General features: G+C 44.3%; 11 protein-coding genes and 1 non-coding gene across 12 annotated transcripts; 4 read left to right on the forward strand and 8 right to left on the reverse strand.

Annotated features, from left to right (window-relative positions):
- Positions 1-239: 239 nt before the first annotated feature.
- On the forward strand, positions 240-1,774 carry LOC136043204 (glutamine-dependent NAD(+) synthetase-like; the record flags this gene model as incomplete). Its single annotated transcript, XM_065728136.1, has 1 exon — positions 240-1,774. A coding segment is annotated over one exon (1,535 nt), but the record flags the coding sequence as incomplete, so codon positions are not given.
- A 50-nt stretch (positions 1,775-1,824) lies between these two features.
- On the forward strand, positions 1,825-2,451 carry LOC136043193 (DNA polymerase IV-like). The gene has a single exon (XM_065728125.1). The coding sequence runs from the start codon at positions 1,825-1,827 to the stop codon at positions 2,449-2,451; it is 627 nt and encodes a 208-aa protein (XP_065584197.1).
- A 1,076-nt stretch (positions 2,452-3,527) lies between these two features.
- On the reverse strand, positions 3,528-4,328 carry LOC136043194 (putative protein IntB). The gene is made up of 2 exons (XM_065728126.1): positions 4,056-4,328; positions 3,528-3,950 (listed from the first exon to the last, which is right to left on the reverse strand). The coding sequence occupies exons 1-2, from the start codon at positions 4,326-4,328 to the stop codon at positions 3,528-3,530; spliced, it is 696 nt and encodes a 231-aa protein (XP_065584198.1).
- An 8,383-nt stretch (positions 4,329-12,711) lies between these two features.
- On the reverse strand, positions 12,712-13,908 carry LOC136043195 (putative protein IntB). The gene has a single exon (XM_065728127.1). It carries the CDS (start codon positions 13,906-13,908, stop codon positions 12,712-12,714), a length of 1,197 nt encoding a protein of 398 aa, XP_065584199.1.
- A 221-nt stretch (positions 13,909-14,129) lies between these two features.
- Trnat-ugu (transfer RNA threonine (anticodon UGU)) lies at positions 14,130-14,202 on the reverse strand. The gene has a single exon. It is a non-coding gene; the product is annotated as a tRNA-Thr (tRNA).
- A 1,080-nt stretch (positions 14,203-15,282) lies between these two features.
- On the reverse strand, positions 15,283-15,783 carry LOC136043196 (type III pantothenate kinase-like). The gene has a single exon (XM_065728128.1). The coding sequence runs from the start codon at positions 15,781-15,783 to the stop codon at positions 15,283-15,285; it is 501 nt and encodes a 166-aa protein (XP_065584200.1).
- Positions 15,784-15,932: 149 nt separating this feature from the next.
- LOC136043197 (bifunctional ligase/repressor BirA-like) lies at positions 15,933-16,793 on the reverse strand. The gene has a single exon (XM_065728129.1). The coding sequence runs from the start codon at positions 16,791-16,793 to the stop codon at positions 15,933-15,935; it is 861 nt and encodes a 286-aa protein (XP_065584201.1).
- A 667-nt stretch (positions 16,794-17,460) lies between these two features.
- Positions 17,461-17,817, reverse strand: LOC136043199 (oxoglutarate dehydrogenase inhibitor-like). Its single transcript, XM_065728130.1, has one exon. It carries the CDS (start codon positions 17,815-17,817, stop codon positions 17,461-17,463), a length of 357 nt encoding a protein of 118 aa, XP_065584202.1.
- A 142-nt stretch (positions 17,818-17,959) lies between these two features.
- LOC136043200 (probable 3-mercaptopyruvate sulfurtransferase) lies at positions 17,960-18,799 on the reverse strand. The gene has a single exon (XM_065728131.1). It carries the CDS (start codon positions 18,797-18,799, stop codon positions 17,960-17,962), a length of 840 nt encoding a protein of 279 aa, XP_065584203.1.
- A 1,821-nt stretch (positions 18,800-20,620) lies between these two features.
- On the reverse strand, positions 20,621-21,388 carry LOC136043201 (HTH-type transcriptional regulator CysB-like). The gene has a single exon (XM_065728132.1). The coding sequence runs from the start codon at positions 21,386-21,388 to the stop codon at positions 20,621-20,623; it is 768 nt and encodes a 255-aa protein (XP_065584204.1).
- Positions 21,389-22,155: 767 nt separating this feature from the next.
- Positions 22,156-22,812, forward strand: LOC136043202 (response regulator GacA-like). Its single transcript, XM_065728134.1, has one exon. The coding sequence runs from the start codon at positions 22,156-22,158 to the stop codon at positions 22,810-22,812; it is 657 nt and encodes a 218-aa protein (XP_065584206.1).
- Positions 22,813-25,284: 2,472 nt separating this feature from the next.
- On the forward strand, positions 25,285-26,052 carry LOC136043203 (putative dehydrogenase XoxF). Its single transcript, XM_065728135.1, has one exon. It carries the CDS (start codon positions 25,285-25,287, stop codon positions 26,050-26,052), a length of 768 nt encoding a protein of 255 aa, XP_065584207.1.
- Positions 26,053-27,181: the final 1,129 nt, after the last annotated feature.

Genomic DNA, 27,181 nt, shown 5'->3' on the forward strand with positions numbered 1-27,181 from the left:
ACCTCCGGGCAAACGCATGGGTCACGCCGGTGCCATTATTGCGGGCGGAAAAGGCACCGCAGAACATAAATTCGCTGCATTGGAAGCTGCGGGTATCAGTATTACTCGTTCACCAGCAGCGCTCGGCTCAACACTCGCTTCAATAATGCTGGAGAAATCATGATCCGAGTCGCACTCGCTCAACTGAATTTACCACGTTGGTCACATCGCCGCTAATGCCGACAAAGTCATCGATGCAGCACGGCGCGCTCGGGATGAATTAAAGGCTGATATCGTTATTTATCCCGAACTGACGTTGACCGGTTATCCGCCGGAAGATCTCCTACTTCGACCGCATTTGTATGAGCTGGTCAATCGGGCACTGGCGAAAATATGCCAACAGGTGGTGGATATTGATCTCATCATCGGCTACCCAAGGCGCGACAAGGGCAAGATTTTCAACAGCTGTTCTTTGATCCGAAATGGGAAAATTGAAACCACCTACGACAAGCAACATTTGCCGAACTATAACGTGTTTGATGAAAAACGTTATTTTGCATCGGGCGATCAAGCCTGCGTGATCAACGTCAAAGACATTCCGATCGCGCTGAGTATTTGTGAAGATATTTGGGTTGCAGGCACTGGGAAACAAGCCAGCGATGCCGGCGCTGAGATCATGTTCAATCTAAATGCATCACCTTATCACCAGGATAAACGTGATGAACGTATTGATGCACTCAAATCCACGGTGGCAGAAAGCCAAATGCCCATTGTCTACGTCAATATGGTCGGCGGTCAGGACGAATTGGTTTTTGATGGCGGCTCGATCGTCATGGATGCAAATGGTCAGCAGTGTTTTCATGCGCCGGATTTTGTTGAAGATGTCTATCTTGTCGAGCTTGATCAACACACCGTCCGTCATGATTATCCCGCTAGCCCGCGCATCATGATTCCCGAAGAACACATCTATCAAGCGCTCGTATTGGGCGTTCGCGACTATGCACAGAAAAATCATTTTAAAGGTGCCGTGCTGGGCCTATCAGGCGGAATCGACTCCGCACTGACTGCCGCGATCGCCGCTGATGCGCTCGGTGGAGAAAATGTCGAAGCGGTGCTCATGCCATCACGCTACACGGCGGACATGAGTAACGAAGATGCAATTCTTGAAGCCGACGCCCTGAAAATCAAACACTACTCTATCCCGATCGCGGGGCCGTTTAACGCCTTCCGCGAAAGCCTGCACGAGTTGATCGATGGTACGCCGAAAGACACGACGGAAGAAAATATTCAAGCACGCTGCCGTGGCGTTATCCTCATGGCATTCTCTAACAAACGCGGCACCTTGTTATTAACAACCGGCAATAAGAGCGAAATGTCTGTCGGTTATGCAACCCTTTACGGCGATATGGCGGGCGGTTTTGCACCATTAAAAGACATCTCGAAACTCATGGTTTATCGCCTCTGCGAATGGCGTAATACGCTCTCGCCCGTGATCCCGCAACGCGTGATCGACCGACCACCTTCAGCAGAACTTGCACCGGATCAGAAAGATTCTGACTCGCTACCACCGTATGAAATCCTCGATCCGATTCTAGAAGCGTATATCGAACGAGACGAAACACCGGAGCAAATTATCGCGCGTGGTTTTGAGCAAGCTGTCGTTGAGCGTATCGTCATGCTGGTTGACCGGAATGAATATAAGCGACGACAAGCCGCACCGGGCGTCCGCATTACAAAACGTGCGTTTGGACGTGATCGGCGTTATCCGATCACCTCAGGTTATCGAGAATTTTAGCGCGGAGCTGAATGTCTGATCCGGTAATGCGTAAGATCATTCACATCGACATGGATGCGTTTTACGCCTCCGTCGAACAGCGTGATCAGCCAGAATACCGAAACCGCCCCGTCATTGTCGGTGGCGATCCAGGCCGACGTGGCGTAGTAGCCGCCTGTAGTTACGAAGCACGCCAATACGGAATTCATTCCGCGATGCCGGCGTCACGCGCAAAACGGCTCTGCCCAGATGCGATATTCTTACGCCCACGTATGACAGTTTACCGCGAAGTCTCAGCCCAGATCCGCGAGATTTTTCAGGAGTACACCTCGCTCATCGAACCGCTCTCCCTTGATGAAGCCTATCTCGATGTCACCGATGCAGATCATTGCCAAGGCTCCGCAACGTTGATCGCAAAAGAGATAAAAACACAGATTAAATTACGTACAAACCTGATCGCGTCTGCTGGTATTTCATACAATAAATTCTTAGCAAAAATTGCTTCAGATATGGACAAGCCAGACGGTCTATTTTTAATTAAACCCGATCAAGGAGAAGCCTTCATCGAACAATTACCGATCGGAAAATTCTACGGCATCGGCCCAGCAACAGAAGCGCGGATGAAATCACACAACATTCATAACGGTGCGGATCTTAAATCCTGGAAAAAAAACAGATCTCATCGCAAAATTTGGTAAAGTTGGTACTCACTACTACCAAATTGCGCGTGGATTAGACACCCGCCCCGTCAACCCAACACGGGTTCGTAAGTCACTGGGTAGTGAACATACGTTTGACGAAGATCTGATCGCACCCAAAATCATACAGGATGAGTTGGCTAAAATCGTTGAAAAGGTCGCTCACAATCTGCAAGAAAAACAACTCAGCGCTAAAACACTAACAATAAAAATTAAGTACGATGACTTTGAACAGATCACACGTAGTCGCACCTTGAGCGAGTATTTCGACCACGCTGAAACTATGCAAAAACAATTACCATTTTTATTGCAAGATACCGAGATTGGGCATCGTAAAGTCCGCTTGCTTGGCGTCAGCGCATCGAACTTAATCGAAGAGAAAACACATTCTGAACTGCAACTGGGCTTATTCATCTGAGAACTAATTCACACCAGTCTCATCAAAAAAAACCAGACCCGCTTGCGCCACTAGAAAACACTTTAAGGAATAAACGATGCGAAACCTAAACAATATCTATCTTGGCACACTGCTTATCGCGAGCTTAATTCGTTCGGTTGGATTGCATGCAGAGCCCATAGTCGAAACAAATAAATTAGATGCCTCACCAGCTGAACATATAGCTGTTGATGTCTACAAAAGCCCCAATTGTGGTTGCTGCGAAAAATGGATAGATCACATCAAGCAAGCTGGATTCAAAGCAACCATTCATCATCCCCCAACGTTAAATGCCCTTAAATCCAAACTAGGCCTCCCACAAGCCGCTCAATCTTGCCACACTGCGGTAACCGAGCAGGGCTTTATTTTCGAAGGTCACGTACCATCGAAATTCATGACCCAATTTACCCAAAATCCTCCTAAAGAGGCGATGGGCCTTGCGGTGCCAAAAATGCCGGTTGGATCACCAGGAATGGAAATGGGTGATCGTTTCCAGCCTTATACAATCAAACAACTGAATAAAGATGGTAGCGTTCAAGATTATGCCGAGATGGAAAACTATAAAATGCAATTTTGAAGATTTCTTAACGCAACCAAAGACAACTTACGGTTAAGGAGTAAACAAACTCAACGGATACGCTCAAAAACGTAATTTATATTCAGCCTGAGAGGATGAGGTGAAAGGAACAATATGTTGGGCTGGCATCTTCACCTTTTCTGCTGTTATGTGCCATTCAGCTAGCTCTAGATCAATCTCAGACCATTCAGCATGGCGTAGTTCACCGGGGTGCACAAAGAGAAGGGGCGCAAGTTGCAGGCCGAACTTTGTAATGAACTCACCTTGATAATTTTCTATCGTCCTGAGTAATTCACCCACCTTAACAGGATCGGTGATTGAAGCATGATGCTTAGTTTTCGCTGGTATCAATGCGCTTTTAAGATCGGCGGCGGGATCGCGTTCTGCTCGACCAGTCGCAATGGCGAAACGTAACACCTGACCACAATTTTGGTGAGTACGATGAGCGGATTCATGCGCCCCTGTGCTTTCGATGTGTCTGAGCGCCTGCAAGAGTTCAGGCGCGGTAACTTCTATGATCGGCTTATTTCCTACTCTGGGAAAGATGTACCGCTCAAAACGACGAGTTAGCTTTTAAGTGTAGCTAGGCACCCATTTCCTGACGCTATGGTCTAACCACTCTCGTGTGATTGCCTCGAAACTATTTTCACGGCTTTCACGCTCAGTCTGCTTTTTCACTTTTTTGTGAAATGAAGGATCGCCACCATCTGCAAGGACTGTTCTGTATTCATCCCGTTTGCTTCTGGCTTTCTTGAGGCTGGTTTCAGGATAGGTTCCGATTGAGATTGTCTTCTCTTTGCCATCCATCTTCCTTTGCTTATCACCTGGCTTGGCATTTCTTACGGCTGTATCGCTCAGTGGCATTGTTACCCCGTCTCAGATAGGTAATTGTGGGAACCAAATTGGAGTTACCCCTAAATGGCTAGATGCTACAGAATCGTCAAGGATGCCAGAGGACAATATACAAGCTGAAAAGCTTGTTTTATTGGCTTTGATGGACGATTTAGGACTTGGAAGGATGAAGAAATGGTGCGGCACGAGGAAGCGAATAACAAGGTTAAGATTCTGATATATATGAATATAATTTAGATAATTATTTACTATTACCCCTAATAGTTACCCCGCTCTGAGCTATACTACCCCTGAAGAAATAACTTCATCCCTGTCCGTTTTCTCTAATCTAAATTGAGTGTTAAGCACTGTTACAAACCTCATGTGATCCGACTGGAAAGGGTAAGCCATCATTTGTTAGCGCATATTTCCAATAGGGGTAAAGATTATGTCTACGACTATAGCGACATTAGGTGTGTCCTTATTCGCTAGGACAGGCAAGTTTAGTAAAGGCATGGGGCGATTCAAACAACCTTAGGAATTTTTCCAAAGAAACCCGTAATCTCTCACGAAGGCTAACTAGTCTTTCCGCTGCGTTATCGACGGTTGTAGCAGGTGCGGGTGTAGGGTCATTGATCAAACAGCAATTCTCAGCTAACGATGCGTCAGCAAAGATGGCTGATACTTTGGGCATATCAACTCAGAGAATGGCTGGCCTTCAACATCAAGCTAAGTTGGCGGGTATCGAAAGGGATTCTGAACAGCTCAATGCTATCCTTTGTTAAACGGTTAGGCTAGGCAAGAAATGGCATGGGACCTCTCTACCAATCTTTATCCAAAACGAATCCTGAATTACTCAAACAGTTGATAACTGCGAAATCGACAGGGGAGGCACTAGATCTCCTTGCAGATAATGCAGCGACTTTATCTAGAGCGACTGATATTGCCAACTTATCTAACGACAGCTTCAACAAGTCAGGAATTGTTATGGGGCGAGTCCTCATTGGTGGGTCAGAAAGAGTAGCAGCATATGCTGGATGTTGATCATGTCAGGTGGCATACGTGTAGGGAGGGAGAGTCAATTCCTTCAGGTTCCCGAAATACTAGACCGAGCACCCAATGACAATTTTTTTCCCGCGAAATTTAGGAACTCAATCTGATGGCTATAAAACGCACACCCACAAACTTGAGACTGTTACATGGTAACCCTGGCAAGAAGCCATTACCTAAGAATGAACCCAAGCCTGAAAGCAGCATTCCTGCCTGTCCAACAGGACTCAGTGCTGCTCATCGTAAGGAATGGAAATGGATCACATCAGAGCTAGATAAAGTTGGCCTAGTGACACAGATCGATAAGGCGGCTTTGTTGGTCTATGTCGATGCCTACGTTGAGCTTTCAGAAGCTCTGAGAGAAATCGTGAAGGAAGGCCCTATAATGAAAGTTCCTGTCTTTGCAGGCAATACAGGACGAGTCGTTGGCCATCGTTATCAAAAGAACCCATGGGTATCGTATCCATAGCTAATAGAGCTAAAGAAGAACTAATGAAGATCAGCGGGGAATTTGGCCTCACGCCTGCAGCAAGGACTAGGATTGAGGTTAGGGCGGCTGGTGGAGATGGATCAGGTACTGGGGATTTTTTTTGAACAACTAACTGTATGAATTGTCAATAATTATGCAGCCATGATGATTTAATTGTTGAAGAAATGCGCTCTCTGCCCGATAATGAATCTAAAGGACTGGGGATTCTCGGTCGACAACTAGCCTCGGTGGAAGCATCGAGGCTTTTTGTTATCTAGGGGAAGCACTTAAGACCCCACCCTTTTTTACGCCCATCTCCATTTTTGTAAAACTTACTTTCAAGTATTTCAAATGCACGGTTTTTTTGCTTAGACCTAAGAGTTTTGATACCAACTGGGCGTGCAGTGAGATCAGCCATTTGTAAACCCGCTGAGTTGCTTTTCTTATCTGCAAACATGATTTCAAAAGGTAATTGAAGGTTGTCGTAATTTTCACCACTGCAAATCCGACGAAATTCTAACTCTAACTCTGCATCTTCCTGTTTGCCCCTTTTCTCAACAATGATATGTGTTTTTCTTATCAGCTTCGCCTTGCGAACGCAAAAAATAAAACACACGCTCCAACCCAAAACCAAGTGCCACATGATAAGGATTCTCTGGGCTAGTGTATTTCCGTCGATAGAGTTCCTTATGAATCACCGAACAAATTAACGTGAAGTTTGTATCTGCAACAACCTGTGTTAATTCTCTTAGAAAACTCTCTTTCAACTCAGGTGTTTTAAGAAAGGTAAAATCATTCCTATCCTTGCGAATATCGGCTTCATGCAAAATGATTTGATCATGCCCAAAGTGCTCAAATTTGAACCTCTGTAATGCAGGAACCAATTGTTCATAGTAGTCACTCTTGCGGAAAATACAGAAAGCCAGAACGAATACTGGGTAATTTGGATCAATCGTTTTCAGGCCATGATCTCCACTTTCATCGACGTAAACAATGTAATCCGAGAATTTTTTCATTGCATTTTATCTCCCAAAAACTGTCCTTGTTCATTTGCGACCGCAATCATACATACAACTTTGCTAGTTATGTTCGCTATCATGGTCATACCTTAATTCAGCTCATATTCAAACGGACGCTGAAACATTTCAGCCTTCATATCGATTCCCTCTACGTTTACTGATTTATCATATAGCTTTTAAAAAGTTTGCAGGTTAAAAAAATCAATGAATTTAGGCATTATTCTCACACTGAATGATTATGAATCAACAACTTAAACCGCGCATAGCCTCTTATACGCGGTTGTACTTAGAGGTCATATGCAAGATATTTTGAAGAGAGCCGAACGGCTGGCTGAGATCAATCGGAACGTTGGAGCCACTTTGTGGGAACTCCAAGAATTAGAGAGCAGTTGTGCAAAATGTTTCTTCTTAATAGCACAAGCTACTGTTGGAATGGGGGAGGAAGCAGGTGATCAACTACTCAATAAAGCATTAGGTAAAACCTTCGGGAGAACCATTTACCTTTTTAAGGAAGAAGAAATACTACCAGCTGATCTAGTTCGAAAACTTGAAAGCTTACTTAAAGATCGTAATTGGCTTGTTCATAGTTCTCGCCTAGATAGTCGTGGTGCAATCTATTCAGATGGCAAAACCACAGATCTTGTAACAAGATTAAAAGGAATTGCTGATTTATCTACTGAAACTCATGGTGAAATAGCAACACTTGCAGAAAATTTTGTTCAAAAAGCTGGAGTGCCTCTAACCGATATTGACAGGATTGCTCAAGATCTGCTCGAACAATGGCACAACGATTAACTCTCTATTCCCAAACTAAACAAGTTTGTGGTTAAACATACGTGAAGTGTGACCGCAAACCCAAGACCTCCAGGCAAATTTCCCGCTTTTCAACAACAACTGTCACACACTCACAATGCCAGCTAAGTAGGCCTTGAATCAGTCCTAAGCGTTGGGTTACATATATGTCCCGTGCGATTGACGCATATAAATCCACTCAAATCAGACAAGGAATGTCGAAATGAAAAAAACTTTAATTGCTCTTCTTCTTCTCGCGTCTACTTCTCTAATTAATGCCCAAGCCGATCCTATTACCTTTTGGATGTTACAAGTCAGGGTACTTGGGTACTTCCAGAAGGTGAGTACTACCATGATGAAAACAATTCTGTTATCGATAATTTAAGCGGCATTCTCGATCCCGGTTATGCTAGGTTCAAGGTGTCATATGATTTCTATGAAGCTGACGGTTACGTGCGAAACAGGTCATCTTGGTATCTAGATTTTGCTTCTTCTGATGTGCAGAGGCCGATGCAGAAGGGAGTGTACGATGCTGTTGAGTGGCGCCCATTCAGCGTACGTTACCCTGAAGGCATGTCAATATATGGGAATGGTCGAGCAGATGACCTTCGAGGATCTTTTGAAGTACACGATGTAAGTTACAAGGAAGACAAAATTAGTAGCTTTGCAGCATCATTTGAGCAAGATAACCGTGTCTCCGGAAGATTCGCTTACAACTCAGACTACTTTTCATCCTCTTCTGATAATGGGGCAGCAGACGTACCAGAACCACCTATAACACTGTTACTACTTGCAGGCATGCTGTCTTTAGGAATCAGGAAGTTTACAAAGCGGTAAACTCAGGACTCAAGATACATGAAACGAATCTTATTCTTCACTTTTCTGATTTTTCTGAGCGGTTGTGCAAATAACCATCGAGTATTTAAGACATATGGAGAGCAACCCTTGCCAATCAATGAAATCGGAATCCTCTCAGGAGGGATGCACGATAACGAGGGTATATTAGGGTGGAGGTTTGCTTGCTTTAACGGATATTCAGAAATATCTAATGACAAGATCGGAGACTATATCGACCTTCCCAACAACCCGACTGAAGTTCATATGTTACCTGGGAAGTACATATTCACTGTTTATTGTAGCGATCCAGATAAATATCAGTATTTTAAGAAAGTCATCACATTAAAACCGGGAAATACAACAAGCGTTACCTGTGGGTGGGAACCATCTGGATCATGGACAGAAGCAGGAACTTACAAACTCATAATCACTGAATCAATAACTCAACCTGAAGGAACAACGAAGGCTGATGAACCTAAATAGATGGATATGATTTATCAACACACAAGGGCATATGCTCACCGACAATATGAGATATGCCCTTACCCTAGGGTTTCACCTTAACTAAGTGCTGTTATGCGTTTATTCAGTGTAATGAAGGGCCTTCTTGACCTTCTACGAGAGAAAAATAAAAAAGGTACTATCAAGGATCAGCGTGCATGCAGGTGATAGATGACTGCGTTCTTTGAAAAATGTTCGCTTGAACGCCTTTGTTTGACTAGACTATTTGCAAAATTTCTTAAAGCCTGGCCGCATTCATTTCTCAATATTAAGCACATCTCATCTATCTTTTTGCCTGCAAGCATATGTGGTGTGCGTTCGGGGATTGACATGATTTCTACCCGAAGTTCAGCAACCTTTTCTTTCATGACGTTAATGTGCTTTTCTTTATCTATAAGCTTCCCTCTAACCTGATCAAATTCCAATTCTTCTTTCTCATATCTCAACCCTTTAACTTTAGCATCAAGCTTTGCAGCTTCCGTACTCCCTGAGTCTTTGTGCATTTGACAGTAGTTCTGTACAGATTCAGCTAGATCATATTTTCCTCTATCAACTTTGACACTACCCCTTCATCACACAATTGATAGATTCTACGAGCATCCAGGCCAAGCAAGAGGCAAAGTTCTTTTACACCGACTGATTCTGGCAGACTAGCTTGAGTCATACTCACCTCCTTTCTGTAATCAATAATATTTCAACGAAAATGAGATATATCCCTGAAAAAGGTGAAAAACTACATTTGCCTTCAAATAATTATTTTTTCTATTCACTTCCTTTACCTCAGATTTAAAGATCAATTAGATAACCAGATAAACGCACCCACATGGTAATTATATGGTTCCTAGAATTTAGACCAGAGGGTGTTTTTTAGGTAAATTCATAACTCATTGATCTATTATGATATTTCTATTTTCTCGTTCCTAAATTCTAGACCAGCAATTTTTGCTCTGGTCTAATTTCTAGACCAGTTTTTTAGCTATCTGGTCTAAATTCTGAACCAGTCTGTCCTAAAATTTAGGACCGTGATTTTTTTTCGCGAGTACAGCTACAGGTTTTCCTGGTTTCCAAATTTTCCACTCACTTGTTGGATCCTGATCGTTGCATCTCATGATCGTTAGTCGCCATTCTCTTGCCTTCCTTTCCATCCAAAGTTCACCATTCGTAAGTACAAGAAATCCATGTTCAGCAAGTTCATGAAAGGCATTTGAGGCAGTTTGTTTTGATACACCTAACCTTTTAATTGCGTTCGTTAAAGAGATACTTAAGTGACCATTAGTACTCGGTAAGTAAATCCTGGCAAATTCAATCAGTAGACTACGAGATACAGGTGACAAATCCATATAAGCATCAGAGTCAATGTACTCATCGTAAAAACGAAACCATTTTCCAGGGTAATCATTAACATATTTTTTCTTAGCCACTGTACCCTACCTTCCTTGATGAGCCATTTCTAATAAGCCTCACCCCATCACTTGTTACCTCTGCGACTCTGTGGGTGTACTTTGACCCAGCGTTATGCCTTTCAATCACAATCAATGGATACTGGCTTAATTTAGTCTTTGCCCAATTCAGACAAGGCAGAAACCCGCTAGTAAACTCTTCACCAGATACATACGCTCTGAAGATTTTCATGATCTTATGTCTCCACATGAGCACTTGATGTAGGCCTCACTTCATACAGAGGACAGGTCACGCAGGTGCATTTTTCGACTTGTTTTCGCCAATTTCCTACCTGGTAAGGGTCATACACGCACTCAATACATTTTGAGTTGATTTTGCCACGCAAGCCGGGCTGCAAGGCCCATTTTTGAATTAACTCTTGTTGGGTTCTTTTCCCAGCCACTCTTAACGATGTTTCAGGTCTGTATTGAACTTCCATTCTTACACCTCACCTATTGAAAACTTTTTCACAACTGAATCTGCACGATATGGAGCTTTGTGTAACTGCTTCACTGCAGAATCGATTGCAAACGCGTGATTGGCGATCTAATTCACCTATAAGGATTGAAAGACCAGCAAGCTCACAACTGATAAGGGGTATTTGATCGAACACAAGTTGATAGCGTTCGCGATCAGCTTTACTAAGGTCTTCGACTTTCGATTTGTAAAGCTCTCTTCTATTCTTCATCTCACTCCCTCCCTTCAACCCAGTTGCAGCCCAAGAGTTCAGCTTGTGAATTGATGCAGTTTTCAAGTTCTCCTGCTTTGGTTCTAATGATGATTAATGCTTGTATTGCATCACTGATTTCCCCTGAGGTTTTATCAACGGACTTCAATAAAATCTCAGCCATGCGAGTTAAGACTGATATATTGGAAAGGCCTTCTTGAGAGTTGGCATCAATATCCTTTATTGATGTTTCAAGTTGTTGAATCCTCTCTTTCAGAGAAGTGATCGTTTGAGGTTGATCATTATTTTCAATCATCGCTGCACCTCACTTTGATCTTGACGTGATGCAGTGATGCGATCCTCAATCCATTGATTAATTTCAAATTCAAGCCAGCCGGAAGAACGTTCTGTAAGCTTTATTTGTGATGGGAATTGTTTGCGCTGTATCAGCAAATAAATTGAACTACGTGACAAGCCAACTTTATTTTTGACTTCATCAATTTTTAGAATGCGATTGTCCATTATGAATATCCCGTGTTGTTAACGACAGGCTCATAATGTCTTTCTGGATACAATGGGACACGGAGGAAAGAAAGTATTATTAGCTACACATCCTCCTTATCTATTTTATGTAATTGTATTTCTTATCTATTTTATCTTTTTGAGCACGATAAAAGTCTTTCAGTTCAGTTTCATCTTGGGAAGGAATTAAATAAACCACTAAATTTTCTATAGTACTTCTAGGAAAAGAAGGCTTCACTTTTTTGTTTCTTTGATTCCTTGCAAACCAATCAAGCAGCTCATAGGTCAATGATGATCTCAAACGGCTACATTCGCTAGTCTGCTCTGGACTTCTGTTATCGTTTTTTGGAGTATTTGTACGAGGGCGTGGTTCATTAAAACCATAAAGAGGATCTTGATCTTCATCTAGGTTGTAATGTTCTTTCAAACTTGTGAGTATGTTGATCAAAGTTACTTTTGAGGTTAGACGTTCAAGAGGTATTCCAAAAATAAAATGCGAACCGACCTGTGTCGGGCGCTCAATTGAAAGTAAATAATTAGCTAACTCTTGATTCTGGTCACAAGCTATATAAAGCAAGTTTGTGAGTGTTAATTCTTTAGAATATTCATTGGCCTGAAGAGATTTAATCAGCTTATTGAGATTTTTATACACTTCCAATTGTTCTGCTCTCTTTTCTGATTTAGTTTTAGTTGGAAGTGCTGACCTTGCTCTTTGGATTATCCCTATTAATTCTGACTCTGCTTCCCTACGCCCAACAAAACACCCAACACTATCGTTATAGGAATCACTTATTGGGATCTTAGATAACAACTGGTCTGCCTTTTCCCAAAATTTGATTAACACTTCCGGTAGTTTTTCTAAATCATCGCATCGATCAGGGGCTTTGAATGCTTTTTTTAACCTACCTGGTATATTAAGCCTTACCTTTTCATCATTCCCCATCAATGCCACCTCCCGACACATCCCTTCATGTAGGCCAACAAGCCAGAGCGGTGAAGGTATCCGCCTCTTCGGGAGCTACCCTAGGCTTGGTGGGTTATGATCAGGGGCGGTTTGTGTTGGCGCACCTTTCACCCCGAATATTAAACTTGCTAACACATGTTATTCGAAAACAAACATTAAGAACCTGATCGGTTAAATATCCCTGTTATTACTTTCTTATCTGCTCTCAGGTTGTCCAGATAATCGGCCCAATGTTGCATCATGCGTTTGCGCTCAGACAGGTATTCAGCGTAGTTGTAAGCTGCTCTAACGCTGTCTCTTTCAGTGTGGGCCAATTGTCTTTCTATCCAGTCGCGGTTAAAGCCTTGCTCATTCAGAAGGGTAGAAGCCATGCTCCTGAAACCGTGAGAGGTCATTTCTTCTTTGGTGTAGCCCAAACGTCTCAAGCCTGCATTCAGTGTGTTTTCTGACATTGGGCGTTGCTTTGACCGGATTCCAGGGAAGACATACTTCCAACGGCCAGTAAGTGGGTGGAGGCTTTCCAGGATGGCAATGACTTGATCAGATAGAGGAACAATCTGCTTTGCAGGCATCTTCATTTTCTCAGCGGGGATATGCCACTCGGCCAGATCAAAATCTATCTCACTCCATTCTGCATGCCTCAGCTCGCCTGGACGAACGAACACATAAGGAATCATCTGTAGGCCACATTTGGTTATAAACTCGCCTTGATAGCTGTCTATGGCTCTGAGTAATTCACCCACCTTTGCAGGCTCAGTGATAGAAGCATGGTGTTTTGTCTTAGCTGGAATGAGAGCACCTTTCAGATCTGCCGCAGGATCTCGGTCTGCTCGACCTGTTGCAATGGCGTAGCGGAATACCTGACTGCAGTTCTGGTGGGTGCGGTGGGCTGATTCATGAGCACCGGTGCTTTCAATATGTCGTAAAGCCTGCAAGAGTTCGGGTGCAGTGACTTCAGTGATCGGCTTATTACCTACTCTTGGAAATATGTATCTTTCGAAACGACTTGTGAGTTTGACTGTGTAGCTTTCCACCCACTTCACAGAACTACGATCAAGCCACTCTCTTGTAATAGCCTCGAAGCTGTTTTCACGGCTTTCTTTCTCAGTCTGCTTTTTGGTCTTTTTGTGAAAGGAAGGATCACCACCATCTGCCAGAACGACGCGGTATTCATCTCGTCGCTTTCTTGCTTTAGATAAAGTGACATCAGGATACACACCTATCGAGATAGTCTTCTCTTTACCATCCAGCTTGTAACGGAAACGCCACCACTTACCACCATTCGGATGGACGATCAGGTATAGGCCCTTTTCGTCATACATTTTCCTTTGTTTTTTCACCTGGCTTGGCATTTCTTACGGCTGTATCGCTCAGTGGCATTGTTACCCCGTCTCAGATAGGTAATTGTGGGGTAACTGTAGGAACCAAATCGGAGTTACCCCATAAAGTTACCCCTAATAATGGCTAGATGCTACAGAATCGTCAAGGATGCCAGAGGACAATATACAAGCTGAAAAGCTTGTTTTTATTGGCTTTTATGGACGATTTAGGACTTGGAAGGATGAAGAAATGGTGCCGACACCAAGAGTCGAACTCGGGACCTACTGATTACAAGTCAGTTGCTCTACCAACTGAGCTATACCGGCAAACAAAATCAATAGTGACTCACTGAGAGTCTGCTGCATTCGCTTATGATTTTTACGTCATGATTATGTGCAAACGCGGAGTGGTATTCTAGTGATCTGTTTCGTTAAGTGCAATCTCTGAACACGCTTTATTTTCGACTTTTATGCTATTTGGCAGGTTTGGAAGGTTCAAGTTGCTTTGCTCTGCGTTGAGTTGGGCATTTATATATACTTTTTGCTCAACTTTATGCTGTGGAATGACAACTGGCTGGTAGCCTTCTTTAGCTAATTCTTCTAGCCGGCGATTGACGGTTTCCTGTGAACTGAATAAACCGAGTGAGATGGCATTTTTCATATTGCCCTTGGTTACCATGTAATAATCACTGACGCCTTGCTGCTTTAGCTGTTCGACTTGCGCACGAGCTTCCGCCTCTGTCGCTTTCGGTTCGAGGTAAACCCAGAGTAACGCTCGCGGGTGCGCACTTCTTCGATATGCTCTGTTATGGGGATTGAGCGAACACTCAACCAGTTCTTAATGGATACACGATCACTATCATTATTACCCGGTGCGAATGGTCCAATAGAAATACACGTTCCGTCAAGATTAAATTCAGGGCTTTGATCGATCAGATCATGTGTTGCAAGATCTGTAGCTTGGCCTTCGTTGGGTATCGCACTTTCTTCACGTAATGGTGGCAATCGATCCATTTCGCTAAGTAAAACGAGGGGTTTGCTAGAGGCCATTTCAGGCTTTTTATCCATCGCAGAATGCGTTTGAACTTGATCAATCTGCTGGTTCATATGCCAACCAAAATACGCCACGTTGGCTAGCAAAAAAAGGATGGTGATCCATTTCATCATATTAGTTGGACATTTAACTCCAGGCCTTTTAAGACCAAATCCGGTTCATAAATCAGGGGTAACGCTGTTTTCGCTTGCACCAAGCGCGCATCACCGCCCGTAATAATGTACTCGATTTTACCTTCATATGCTTGCTCAAGCCGCTCTAAAATGCCGTTGAGACCATCGATAAAAAGATGCTCGCAGCCACTGTTGATCGCATCTTGCGTGTTATCTGCCAACAACTGGCTGACCGTGTTTTCATCTGCGATCAAGGCGTGTGTATTCTCTGTTAACGCGCGCGTAAGTAATGACAGGACCTGGCGCGATCAGGCCACCAAGATGTTGACCTGCTTCGTTGACACGATCAATCGTCACCGCTGAACCACAGTCGATCACACACACCGCTTTACGACGCGGATGCCAAGCGCCTAGCATCGCGAGCCAACGATCAATCCCCAATGTTTCTGGCTTTGGGTAGACGTTCATTAACCCACCACATTCGGATTGTGTTTTTGCAAAGCGAGGAGTGACTCGCCAGTTTTTTTCACAATACGTATTGATCAAACGTTCAACTGACGGCCCTGCAACATTAGAGACAGCAACTTCTGATGGTGTCCTCCACTGTGAAGTGATCTGATGAAAATGCTGCGTAAGGTCTGACTCTTGCCAGCGGAATTGATCGCGATCGATAAATTCGCCTTGCTCGCTTAGCGCAAGTTTAATACGCGTATTTCCAACATCAATCAGCAGTCTTGTCATGGCTGCGTAAACTCACTTCGGCTGAAGAAAAAATCATGATCCGTTTATTCACCTCAAGTTGCAATGCACCTTGAGCGTTTATACCTCGCGCAATCCCGTTCTGTTGTCCTTGTTCGGTGATGACGGAAACAGGTTGATCTCGAAAAACATCAAATTTTGACCATCGTTTGATCAAGTCTTTTGCCCCTTTGTCTGCGATCAGATCGAGTTCCGATATCATCCGTTGCAAGATCGTCACGACGAGCGCGGTTTCGAGTCGGTGGCGAACCGATTTCATCCAATGCAATCCAAGGTTGATCAATCTGCGTTTCTGCATTTTCCTGCGCGTACACATTCAAACCGATCCCAAACACAAGGGACATGCTTTGCAGGTTATTTTGATCAGTTGATACGGTGGATTCGATCAGAACCCCGCTCACTTTCTTACCGTTGATCAACACATCATTCGGCCACTTCACACCAACCGGATAACCTAACTCCGTCAGCATTTCGGCTAGGGTTACTGCAGGAAGAAAACTGATCAGCGGAAAAATATCTTCGCGCATCGGTAATTGCCAACCAAGTGAAAAACAGAGTCCGCTGGCGTAACCAGACTGCCAACTTCGTCCTCGCCGACCGCGTCCACCGGTTTGGAATTCGGCCAGCGCCACAACACGATCGCGCGCTTGCGGCGATTGATCCAACAAAGCTTGGTTAGTTGAAGGCAAGATGGATGACAGTTGAATTTTCTGGAGTCGCTTTCTTAGCCTCTGAGAAAGCTGCGAAGTGATGATTTCACTATCCAGCAGGTCAAGTTTTTGCAACAGATACACGCGATCAGATGCGATCTCAAGCTTAACACCGGCCGAAATTAGCGCTTGAATTCTTTTACGTAAATGCGCGAGTGACTGTTGCGTTTTTTCTGCAAAGTTCGCGATGTTTAGTGGTGAATGCTGGAGAAGTTGCTGCAGTAATTCGTGATCAGAAGGCGACGGATCGTTAATCGTCGTTGTCTTTGTGAAGTTTTCCATTGCCAGCGCGTTTTAGCTTGCCTGACGCATTGTTATCGTAGCCGCCCATTTGCGCAAGACGATCACCTTTGTTGGTAAGTTCGAGCTGATTAACATCAGGTAGATTGTCTGATGTATCGTTGAAAAAGTCATCTAATGCTTCGATAACTTTTTCATTAATATCAGGAATGGCATCAACTTCTTTGAATGGGTTCTTGTTTTTAAAAGGTTTGATCTGAATCGACAAGTTTATCGTCGAACGGATCACTTTCCACTATCTTTTCATCCCGCGTTCCTCCAACAGGGACAACATTAAATTCGGTCGGTTTATTGGTGGGCCATCTAATAGATCGGAATATAAGCGTGTGGTTTTGTCGCCGTCCTGATTGGTCACGAGTCTGATGGTAACATCGCGTATGTGCTCACGGATCTCGTGATCAGTGTTTTTTTTTTTAGCTGGCTGGGCTGCACTACTGCTTGCTCAAAGTCTTGTTGATCAAGCACTTGGGTACGTAACTGATTTTGTCGTTTCTCAATCGAAAATCGTGGAATATCGAGCATCGTATCACCATGCCCTGCAAGCACGCGATTTGGACTCATCACGAGATTTTCTACTGGATCAGGCCAATCGAAATGCCCGGTGTTATCGAGACGTGCATGATTCCGATCCACAAATTGAAAGCTGAATTTATGCACTTTTAATTTCATCGCCATCTTGCAAACGACGTTCGCCTTCAATGCGATGACCATTTACATACGTACCATTAACACTGCCTTGGTCCTGAATCCAAAACGCATTATCGTGGAAATCCAATACCGCATGCCGACGACCAATGGTCACGTCTGCGATAACGACGGAATCATATCGATCAATATCATTAGCGGGAATTCGTCCAATCATGGTCGGTTTGTCGGACAGTGCGTAGCGTTCGCGATCGGTTTGTTTATTCAAATCGACGAGCATTGCCTCGGGCTCATGCGCTGGTCCAGAAGCACGAATATCATCCTGGTGCTTATTAAATTGCCAGAAGATAACGAACATCATCACCGCGCAAATGGCGAAAACCGACGCCGCCACGATCAACCAGATCTGAGCGCCGGTGAGGTGATTCACGATGTCAATGAATGCTTCCACGTTTAACTAAGTACCTAAAGTGAAAATTCTAAAATTGTAATCACGCACAATCTCATGGTGCGTCCCCTGTCGCCACGGGACGTGTTTTATCCGCACTCCACTCGCTCCACGATCCACCGTACAAGCGCGGCTCGGATAAACCTGCGTGAGTAACCGCTAGAACGTTATGGCAAGCTGTTACCCCCGATCCGCAGTAAAAAACGACATCGTCCGAAGTGGTTGTTCCCATCAGCTTTGTGAATTGATCTGCTAATTTATCTTCTGGTAGAAATTGCCCCGATGCATCTAGATTCAATTTCCAGAAATGATTCTTTGCCCCAGGTATATGACCTGCTGCGGGATCAATCGGTTCCAGTTTGCCTTGGTATCGGTCCGGATCGCGAGAATCAACCAGCAACGCTGACGTCATCACATCCGCTAGTAGCACGAGCTGTTCGGGACGCGCGCTCCCGATAAATTGCGTTGCGACGTTGAGTTCTTCGCCAGTGGCTTCTTTCAAACCCAGTGCTTGCCAAGCCGGCCAACCACCATCGAGCACAGCGACTGCGTCATGCCCCATGTAGCGCAACATCCACCACAAACGCGCGGCAAAAGCACCACCGGCATTATCGTAGACCACCACTTGCTTGGATGAGTCGATGCCCAACTTTGAAAAGGTTTTGATCATTGTTTCTGGACTCGGCATGGGATGCCGACCATGATCCGTCACCGGCTTGCTGCTAAGATCATGGCTAACGCTCGCATAAACAGCACCGGGAATATGCCCAGACAACCAATCCCTGTGGCCGGCTTCGGCATCCATCAAATCGTAACGGCAGTCAACAACGATTAGATCAGCCGCTTTTTGGCGCTCAGAAAGTTGTACTGCAGAAATGAGAGTGCGATAGGTCATACACCATCCAAACTAATTTGACATTTATTAACATATTATCTGCCTTAATCGATGCAATGTCAGCCATCCTTTGGACTAATTATGTGGAGTTTGTCATAGCTTGAGCATCTTACCTGCAATTTCACGGGCAATTTTCCTGCTCTTTCTTATCGCTATATGTACCGGGTGTTCTACAGTGAGTTACTACTCACAATCCATCAAAGGACAGCTCGCAGTAATGCAACTGCGCAAGCCGATTGACACCTTGATTGCTGATCAAAACACTCCTCATAAACAGCGCCAGTTATTTGACATAATTTTACAAGCAAGACGGTTCGCTAGCGAACAGCTGTTTTTGCCCGAGAACAATAGCTACACGAGCTATGTCGCATTGGATAAAGATTATGTCGTTTGGAATGTCTTCGCGACGCCTGAGTTATCTTTAGAACCGGTGAAATCTTGCTTCCTTATCGTTGGTTGTTTGGAGTACCGCGGCTACTTTGCGATGGAAGCCGCGCGCGATCATGCGCTCAAATTACAAGCGGATGGGTTTGATGTTTTTCTCGGTGGTGTCGCTGCGTATTCCACCCTAGGCTGGTTTGATGATCCGGTTTTCAGCAGCATGTTACAGCATGGAAAGTGGCGCACGGTCGAGACTATCTTTCACGAACTCGCTCACCAACAGCTCTACATAAAAAACGACAGCGCATTTAATGAAGCCTTCGCCACTGCCGTCGCCGATCTCGGTTTAACAGAGTTTCTCGCCACTCAAGGACTTGAGCAAGAAAATGAGTACATTGTCAAAGATAAGCAATGGGAAAAAAGCTTTCATCAATCTCATCCTGAACGCGCAAACGGATCTGCTCGGCCTTTACGAAAAAACCTTACCCGATCAGGTAAAGCGAACAAGAAAACACGTTCGGCTGAAGAAACTCAAAGAAGAGTATGCATCGATAAAAAAACAGCATCAGCCACGTGAAAATTACGATGAATGGATGCGCGATATCAATAATGCCAAGATCGCATCGGTTGTGACGTATTTCGATCTAACCGCATCATTCAAACAACTTTTTGCTTTATCCGATCAGAACTACCCACGTTTTTATGCGCGTGTCGCCGAATTGGGTGCATTACCCGTTGATCAACGGCATAGATGCTTGAAATCACGTGATCCGATCCTATGTTATAAACAATATAACGTTGATAAAAAACAGCTTACTCGCTCCCATTGCTCATGTCGTTTTCTGAGTTTTCTGCTCTGTGGATCTTGTTAAATACGGCCTGGGACAGTGGGGGCAAAGAACGAATTTCTGCTACATTAATGCTATGAAAAATACCTTAGTTAAGAAAATTCTGGCGGACGGCCAACCGTGCAAAAAGTGTAATGAAGTGCTTGAACGATTAGCCGCTGCAAGTCTTATAGATCGCATTGATCATGTCGCGGTTGCAGATGAACGCGATCCGCAAAGCGAAGGGATACTGCTGGCAGCGGAACATGGTGTCAATGTCGCACCGTTTTTTATCGTTGAGGACGACGAAGGCAACACGAAGATTTATACGATTCTACTTCCAGTTTTTTAAAAGAAGTTTTAAACCCTTGATTAAGCGTTTGCCGCGTCGCAGTTCGCTTAACAGCTTAATGTACTGGCAACGTGATCATGTCGAAAAGCGCATCTATTTCTGACTGGTCTTTACAGTTTATCGCTTGCTCAACCCGCTCACGATTTAAATGCGGCGCAAACTGGTGCATAAAATCAAACATGTAGCTACGCAGAAACGCCCCTTTACGGAAGCCGATCTGGGTCACTTCAGATTGGAACAATTGACTCGCATCGAGCGCGATCAGATCGTCATCCAGCACAGCATCGTGGCCATGCTGGCAATAATTCCCACGCCTAAACCTAAGCGAACGTAAGTCTTAATCACATCAGCATCGACTGCAGTAAAGACCACGTTCGCCGTTAATCCCGCGTCGTTAAACGCTTTATCCAAATGCGATCGACCCGTAAATCCAAATACGTAAGTGACGATCGGATACGCTGCGATCGCCTCTAATGTCAGTGATTCACACTTGGTTAAAGGGTGATTTTTCGGCACGACAATGCTGCGGTTCCAGCGATAACAAGGGAGCATGATCAGATCATTAAACAACTCCATCGCTTCCGTGGCGATGGCGAAATCCACCTTGCGATGTACAGCTAACTCAGCAATTTGAATCGGCGTGCCTTGATGCATATGCAATGAAACACCAGGATATTTATCACGAAAGGTTTTGATCACAGCCGGTAATGCATATCTTGCTTGCGTATGCGTGGTTGCGATGCTCAAACTTCCTTGCGCGCTGTCGTTGAATTCACCAGAAATACGTCGAATATTCTCAACTTCACCCAAAATTCGTTCCGCAAGATCAATTATCTCCCGGCCCGCAGGTGTAATATCAGTCAGGTGTTTGCCGCTACGCGAGAAGATTTGTAAGCCTAACTCATCTTCTAGTAAACGGATCTGCTTACTGATACCCGGTTGCGAAGTGTAGAGGCTTTCAGCCGTGGCTGACACATTCAGATCGTGTCTCGCGACTTCCCAGATGTAGCGAAGTTGTTGTAGTTTCATCTATGCTCAAACGCGCTAAGAAAAGAAGTTTTTATATCGTCCAATTATAGATGGGCTGTTTATTATTACCAGCGACGTACTTGCAGGACAGAAAGTTGGGAATGGGCATAAAAAAAGGGGCCTTACGGCCCCACAGGATTAGAGGGTTAACATGAGTAATGGGAATTAACTCACGCGATCATGTGTCGTGTTTCAAAATCAAAAATCTTTCTTGCCATTTCGTCTTTAAGGAAAAGTTTTTCTTTCTTCATCTGCTCCAGGGCTAACTCATCCATGGGCGAATCACCTTCGTGAACGGCCTGCACTTTCTCATCAAGCATTTCATGCTTTGCGTGCAACCTGCGAAAGGCAAAATCCTTATCTAGTAGGGCTTTTACAACGTTTGACTGGAATTTAGACATAGACTTCTCCTGTTTTGAGCCGTCTACACATTTGAGAATCAACCTAGAATTCTCTGTGCAGACAGGGTGTTTGCAAGTGAATTACTAAATACGAGTTACTGAGTGAAAGATACAATTTTCCGGATAAAGTTCCCTCCTATGAACCGAACCGGTACATTTAATCTAGTCCAAGATTCTGCATGAAACAAGCTCAATTTTACGACTTTGTGACAGACACTCTGTTTACACTTTGGAAACAAATATCATCAACTTTTCAGGCGTTCTCACAAATCGGGAATATTTCTCGATGAAACTTATCTTTATTCTCAAGACGTCCCCGTAATCTGTCCATTAGCATGTCTGCTAACCAATTATAACGATAACGTAATGGAGAGCATGATGATCAATGGTGGAGTCCGCGTACTTTTGGTCGATGACCACGCAGTGGTTCGAGAAGGTTATAAAATGCTTTTACATGAACATGAGGGCATTGAGGTTGTTGCAGAGGCCGACAACGGCGAAACGGCTTGTGTACTTTATCGCCAACTACAACCTGATCTGGTCATTATGGATATTTCACTGCCTGGTATCAGCGGGACGGAAACCATTCGTCGGATCATTTCGCGTGATGATAACGCGCGCATTATTGCCTTCAGCTTTCATGAAGATTTGATCTTCGTTGAGCAAACACTTCAAGCTGGTGCGATGGGTTACATCACAAAAAACAGCGACCCCGATGTGCTGGTTAAAGCCGTAACAACGATCGCCGCTGGCGGTATTTATCTTGACCAGCATATTGCGCAAAAACTCGCGTACCAAAAAAGCAAAGGCGCGATATCTGCATTTGGATCACTTTCACCGCGCGAATTTGAAATTGTCCGTTTGCAAGCAGAGGGCTTAGGTATTCATGAGATCGCAGAACGCCTCTCACTCAATTATAAAACGGTGGCAAATTACAACACGCAAATTAAACGAAAATTAAAAGTTTCGAGCGTTGCGGATATTACCCGGCTTGCGATCCGGCATGGTTTGATCGAAGCGTAATACCCGATGCTCGTTCGTAACGCACTTTTACTCATCTTAGCCTTTCTCGGATTGTCATTCGCATCGTGCAATCAAGAGACGAAGAACAAATCGTACTTTCCATTAGGCAACAAAGCCTCTCTACACTATAAGACGTCTTTCAAAGTTAATTTAAAAAATAGTGAGCAGCGTCTGATTATTACGAATCAAAAACCTATAAGAATCGATAATCAAACACTTTATCCGCAAACATTTCATAACAATCGATCACGATATTATTCGATTGCAAACGATGGCGTATTCCAAATCGCAAAACGTGAATTAAATGAAGCGATCCAACATTACGAAAAACCGTTAATTCTTATTCAATACCCGATTAAGATTAATACAAAATGGCAACAAGAAAGCCAAGCTTTTTTCGTTCAAAAAAAAGTACGTGAAATTAATTCGGGCCAAGCATCGCTTTCTGGTGAGCTGACAATTAATCCATTGATCATGCATTTTGAAATCACCGCGATAGATGAACAGTTAACCATTCCCGCTGGTCGCTTTGATCATTGTCTCCGAATCGACGGTGTTGGCCAAACAACTGGATCGGGCTTGGAAATTGGCGCAGTCGAAATTACGGTTCAACAAACAGAATGGTATGCGCCTGATGTAGGCTTGGTAAAAGTCGTACGTAGCGAAGTCAGTAATCTTGAATGGGCGAAACTTAGCCATTACGAACAAGTTTTAGATAAGATTTTTTTCTGATTTAACTTCAACGATTATTCGGACCATCACTGGCTTCAGGAACTTTCTCACACGAATACCCGTTAATTATTCCTATTTTTATCTAGATAAATTCAGAAGCCAACTTAGGCATATATCCACTCTAAAGCAAATATGCAACATTCTGGTAGTACATCTTAACGAGAAATTCTCACACCCTTTTTATCAGTGATGATCTTGCTTGTTGATGTGCTAATTAAAATAGCTTTGGAGGTTATTCCATGAAGATACTAGAAAAAAAACATCACCCATTTACGGCAACGAGTGCATCTCTCGCCATGGCGTTGCTTGGCTCGCAAGTTGTTAATGCGGCAGAAAACCCTTTTTCCCTAAACACGATTAATCCTTATCAGATCGCAGTGGACACAAGCGCTGTCGATCAAGCTAAGGAAGTGGTTAAAGATGCTGTCGAAAGCATGAGCGACGCGCCTGGCCGAGACATGGCCGGAAATATGGTTGATTACGATTATGGCGGCGACAGCAAAGGTTCTTACGCAGATGGAAAAATAGGTACTGGTGCAAAAGACCCTAGCGTTTGCGGCTCTTTTGATAGTGCTGTTTGCGGTGCTGATGGTGGCTCACACCTTAAATAAAGAACATGAAAACACCTCGTGGTGTTCGATTGGAGGATAATAATGAAACACGCTTTTACGACTAAGCTGATGATGGCATCCGTTGCCGGAGCACTCTCTTTTAGTGCTTCAGCAAGCGATGAGTTAATTAAATTACAGGCAAATCCAAACTACTGGGTTATGCCTTCCGGAAACTTTGCTGGAACTCGCTACAGTGAGTTAAAACAAATCAATAAATCTAATGCGAAAGACTTGAAAATGGCTTGGACATTTTCAACGGGTGTTTTGCGTGGTCACGAAGGTGGGCCATTAGTTCTGCCATCGACCGCAACAGGTTTAGATGGGGACACGCTTTACATCCACGCTGCTTTTCCCAATAACGTCTTTGCTATCGATCTCGATACACTCGAAATCATCTGGGAGTATGTCCCTGTGCAAGACTATAACGAAACCGTACCAGTAATGTGTTGCGACACAGTTAACCGAGGCCTTGCCTACGGAGATGGAAAAATATTCCTACAACAAGCTGATACTTTTTTAGTCGCGCTCAACGCAAAAACCGGTGAACGTATCTGGCAAACGAAAAATGGTGATCCAAAACTCGGTCAAACGAATACCAACGCGCCACATGTAATGAAAGATAAAGTCATCACGGGCATGTCGGGTGCTGAGTTTGGTGTCCGCTGCTGGATTGCAGCCTATGATGTTAACGACGGCCATCTGTTTGGAAAGGCTATAGCATGGGGCCAGACGAAGATATTATTGTCGATCCAGAAAAAACCACTTCACTCTTAGAGCCAGTAGGGTAAAGACTCATCTCTCAAATCTTGGAAAGGCGATCAATGGAAAATTGGTGGCGGTTCAGTTTGGGGTTGGTGGCCTTACGACCCTGAATTGAATGCGTTGTTCTACGGTTCGGGCAATCCGAGCACATGGAACCCCGCCGTCAGACCAGGTGATAATAAATATAGTATGACGATGTGGAGCCGCGATGTTGATACCGGCATGACGAACTGGGTTTATCAAATGACCCCGCATGACGAATGGGATTATGACGGTATTAACGAAATGATCTTGGTCGACATGAAAGTCAAAGGTAAAGATCGTAAAGCACTTGTGCATTTTGATCGTAAATGGTTTTGGCTACACGATGGATCGCGTTACCGGTGAGCTATTGGTCGCTGAAAAGTTTGACCCCGCTGTCAACTGGGCGACACATGTGGATTTAAAAACAGGTCGCCCACAAAAAGTAGAGCGTTATAGCACACACCATAACGGTGAAGATGTGAACACTGCAAATATCTGCCCGGCGGCGTTAGGATCGAAAGATCAGCAACCAGCTGCGTATTCGCCCCGCACAGGGTTATTTTATGTCCCAACCAACCATGTTTGCATGGACTACGAGCCCGTCAGTGGCGGCATGTATGTCGCAGGACAGCCATACGTTAATGCAGTGCTGAACATGTTCCCAGCAGGTAGAGTCTATCCGGGTGATGGTTATAACAATAACCCTGAAGATAACAACCTCGGCAACTTCATCGCTTGGGATGCTGACAAGGGCAAGATTGTTTGGAGTATTCATGAACGCTTTTCTGCTTGGGGCGGTGCACTTGCCACCGCTGGCGATGTTGTATTCTACGGCAATTTGGAAGGCTATCTAAAAGGCATAGATGCCCAAACCGGTGCAGAGCTATACCGCTTTAAAACGCCTTCTGGAATTATCGGTAACGTTCACACTTGGAAGCATAAAGACAAGCAATACATCGGCATTCTCTCAGGTGTTGGTGGTTGGGCAGGTATCGGCATGGCCGCAGGCTTGATCAACGACACCGATGGATTGGGCGCCGTTGGTGCTTATAAAGGACTCAATAGTTACACCCGATTGGGCGGTACATTGAATGTCTTCTCTTTGCCTTAAGTGGCGCTAAGACCTTTATATTATTAACAGTTTGCCGGATCAGCCTCTCTGATCCGGCTTTTTATTTCCTCTCACAAGACATTCTGTAAACTCAAGTCATATTTAGGAATTTTTCCCAGTCATTTAAGGAATTATCTAGAGGCAATTTCCACGCCCTATTGTTAGCATCGAGCCTCCCAAAATACTCTAATTAAATAACAATTTCGGGGAGCGAAATGAACGACAAACCTAATTTCACTTTGAAAAAAAGTGCGGTGTTGGCAACACTGATCACGGCAACATTATCCGCCCAGGCAGAAGAAACCATCAACCGCGCGTCAGCAATGGAATTACCTGACCTCGACGTTGTAGGCACAACCCCATTACCTGGTACAGGTCTTCCGATCGAAAAGTATGCTGGTAATGTACAGCTGATCGATTCGGAAACGATCGAGGAACAAAACGCAGTTGATTTATCTGAGACACTATTCCGCAATATCGGTAGTATCGATATCAACTCATCACAGAACAACCCATACCAAAACGATGTCCATTATCGCGGCTTCCTCGCCTCACCACTGGTCGGGAGTGCAATCGGTGTCTCTGCCTTTGTTGACGGTGTACGCGTTAACGAGGGATTTGGTGATACTGTCAACTGGGATTTGATTCCAGATTTTGCGATTTCAAATATTTCACTTATCCCAGGCTCAAACCCATTATTCGGCCTGAACACTCTCGGTGGCGCACTTTCACTGCAAACGAAAAGCGGGTTCCAATTTGATGGCACACAACTATCACTGTCAATTGGTGACTTTGGCCGTCGTGAGTTAACGCTCGAACATGGTGGTAACAAAGGTAACTTTGATTACTATTTCGGCGGAAATTTGTTCAAGGAAGATGGTTGGCGTCAACGATCACCTTCCGATGTACGTCAAATCTTCTCCAAAGTGGGTTGGGAGAATGAAGTCACCGATATCGACCTCAGCTATACCTTTGCTGACAACGATCTCATCGGTAATGGCTTCGTGCCAGAAAGCCATCTTGCAGCTGATCGTGCGTCGGTTTACACCTTCCCAGATCAAACGAAAAACAGCATGCACTTTGTAAACTTGCGTGGTAGTCACTGGTTTAAACGATAACCTACTTGCGG

Source organism: Artemia franciscana, unplaced genomic scaffold (genome assembly GCF_032884065.1).
Source record: "Artemia franciscana unplaced genomic scaffold, ASM3288406v1 Scaffold_3674, whole genome shotgun sequence".
Taxonomy (NCBI): Eukaryota; Metazoa; Arthropoda; class Branchiopoda; order Anostraca; family Artemiidae; genus Artemia; species Artemia franciscana.

Coding starts and splice junctions, on each gene's coding strand:
- LOC136043193 (XM_065728125.1), top strand. CDS start 1,825: ATGGATGCGTTTTACGCCTCCGTCGAACAGCGTGATCAGCCAGAATAC.
- LOC136043194 (XM_065728126.1), bottom strand. CDS start 4,328: ATGCCACTGAGCGATACAGCCGTAAGAAATGCCAAGCCAGGTGATAAG. Junction 3,951..4,055: donor ACCATAGCGTCAGGAAATGG/GTGCCTAGCTAC, acceptor GAACTCTTGCAG/GCGCTCAGACACATCGAAAG.
- LOC136043195 (XM_065728127.1), bottom strand. CDS start 13,908: ATGCCAAGCCAGGTGAAAAAACAAAGGAAAATGTATGACGAAAAGGGC.
- LOC136043196 (XM_065728128.1), bottom strand. CDS start 15,783: ATGACAAGACTGCTGATTGATGTTGGAAATACGCGTATTAAACTTGCG.
- LOC136043197 (XM_065728129.1), bottom strand. CDS start 16,793: ATGGAAAACTTCACAAAGACAACGACGATTAACGATCCGTCGCCTTCT.
- LOC136043199 (XM_065728130.1), bottom strand. CDS start 17,817: ATGATGTTCGTTATCTTCTGGCAATTTAATAAGCACCAGGATGATATT.
- LOC136043200 (XM_065728131.1), bottom strand. CDS start 18,799: ATGACCTATCGCACTCTCATTTCTGCAGTACAACTTTCTGAGCGCCAA.
- LOC136043201 (XM_065728132.1), bottom strand. CDS start 21,388: ATGAAACTACAACAACTTCGCTACATCTGGGAAGTCGCGAGACACGAT.
- LOC136043202 (XM_065728134.1), top strand. CDS start 22,156: ATGGAGAGCATGATGATCAATGGTGGAGTCCGCGTACTTTTGGTCGAT.
- LOC136043203 (XM_065728135.1), top strand. CDS start 25,285: ATGGATCGCGTTACCGGTGAGCTATTGGTCGCTGAAAAGTTTGACCCC.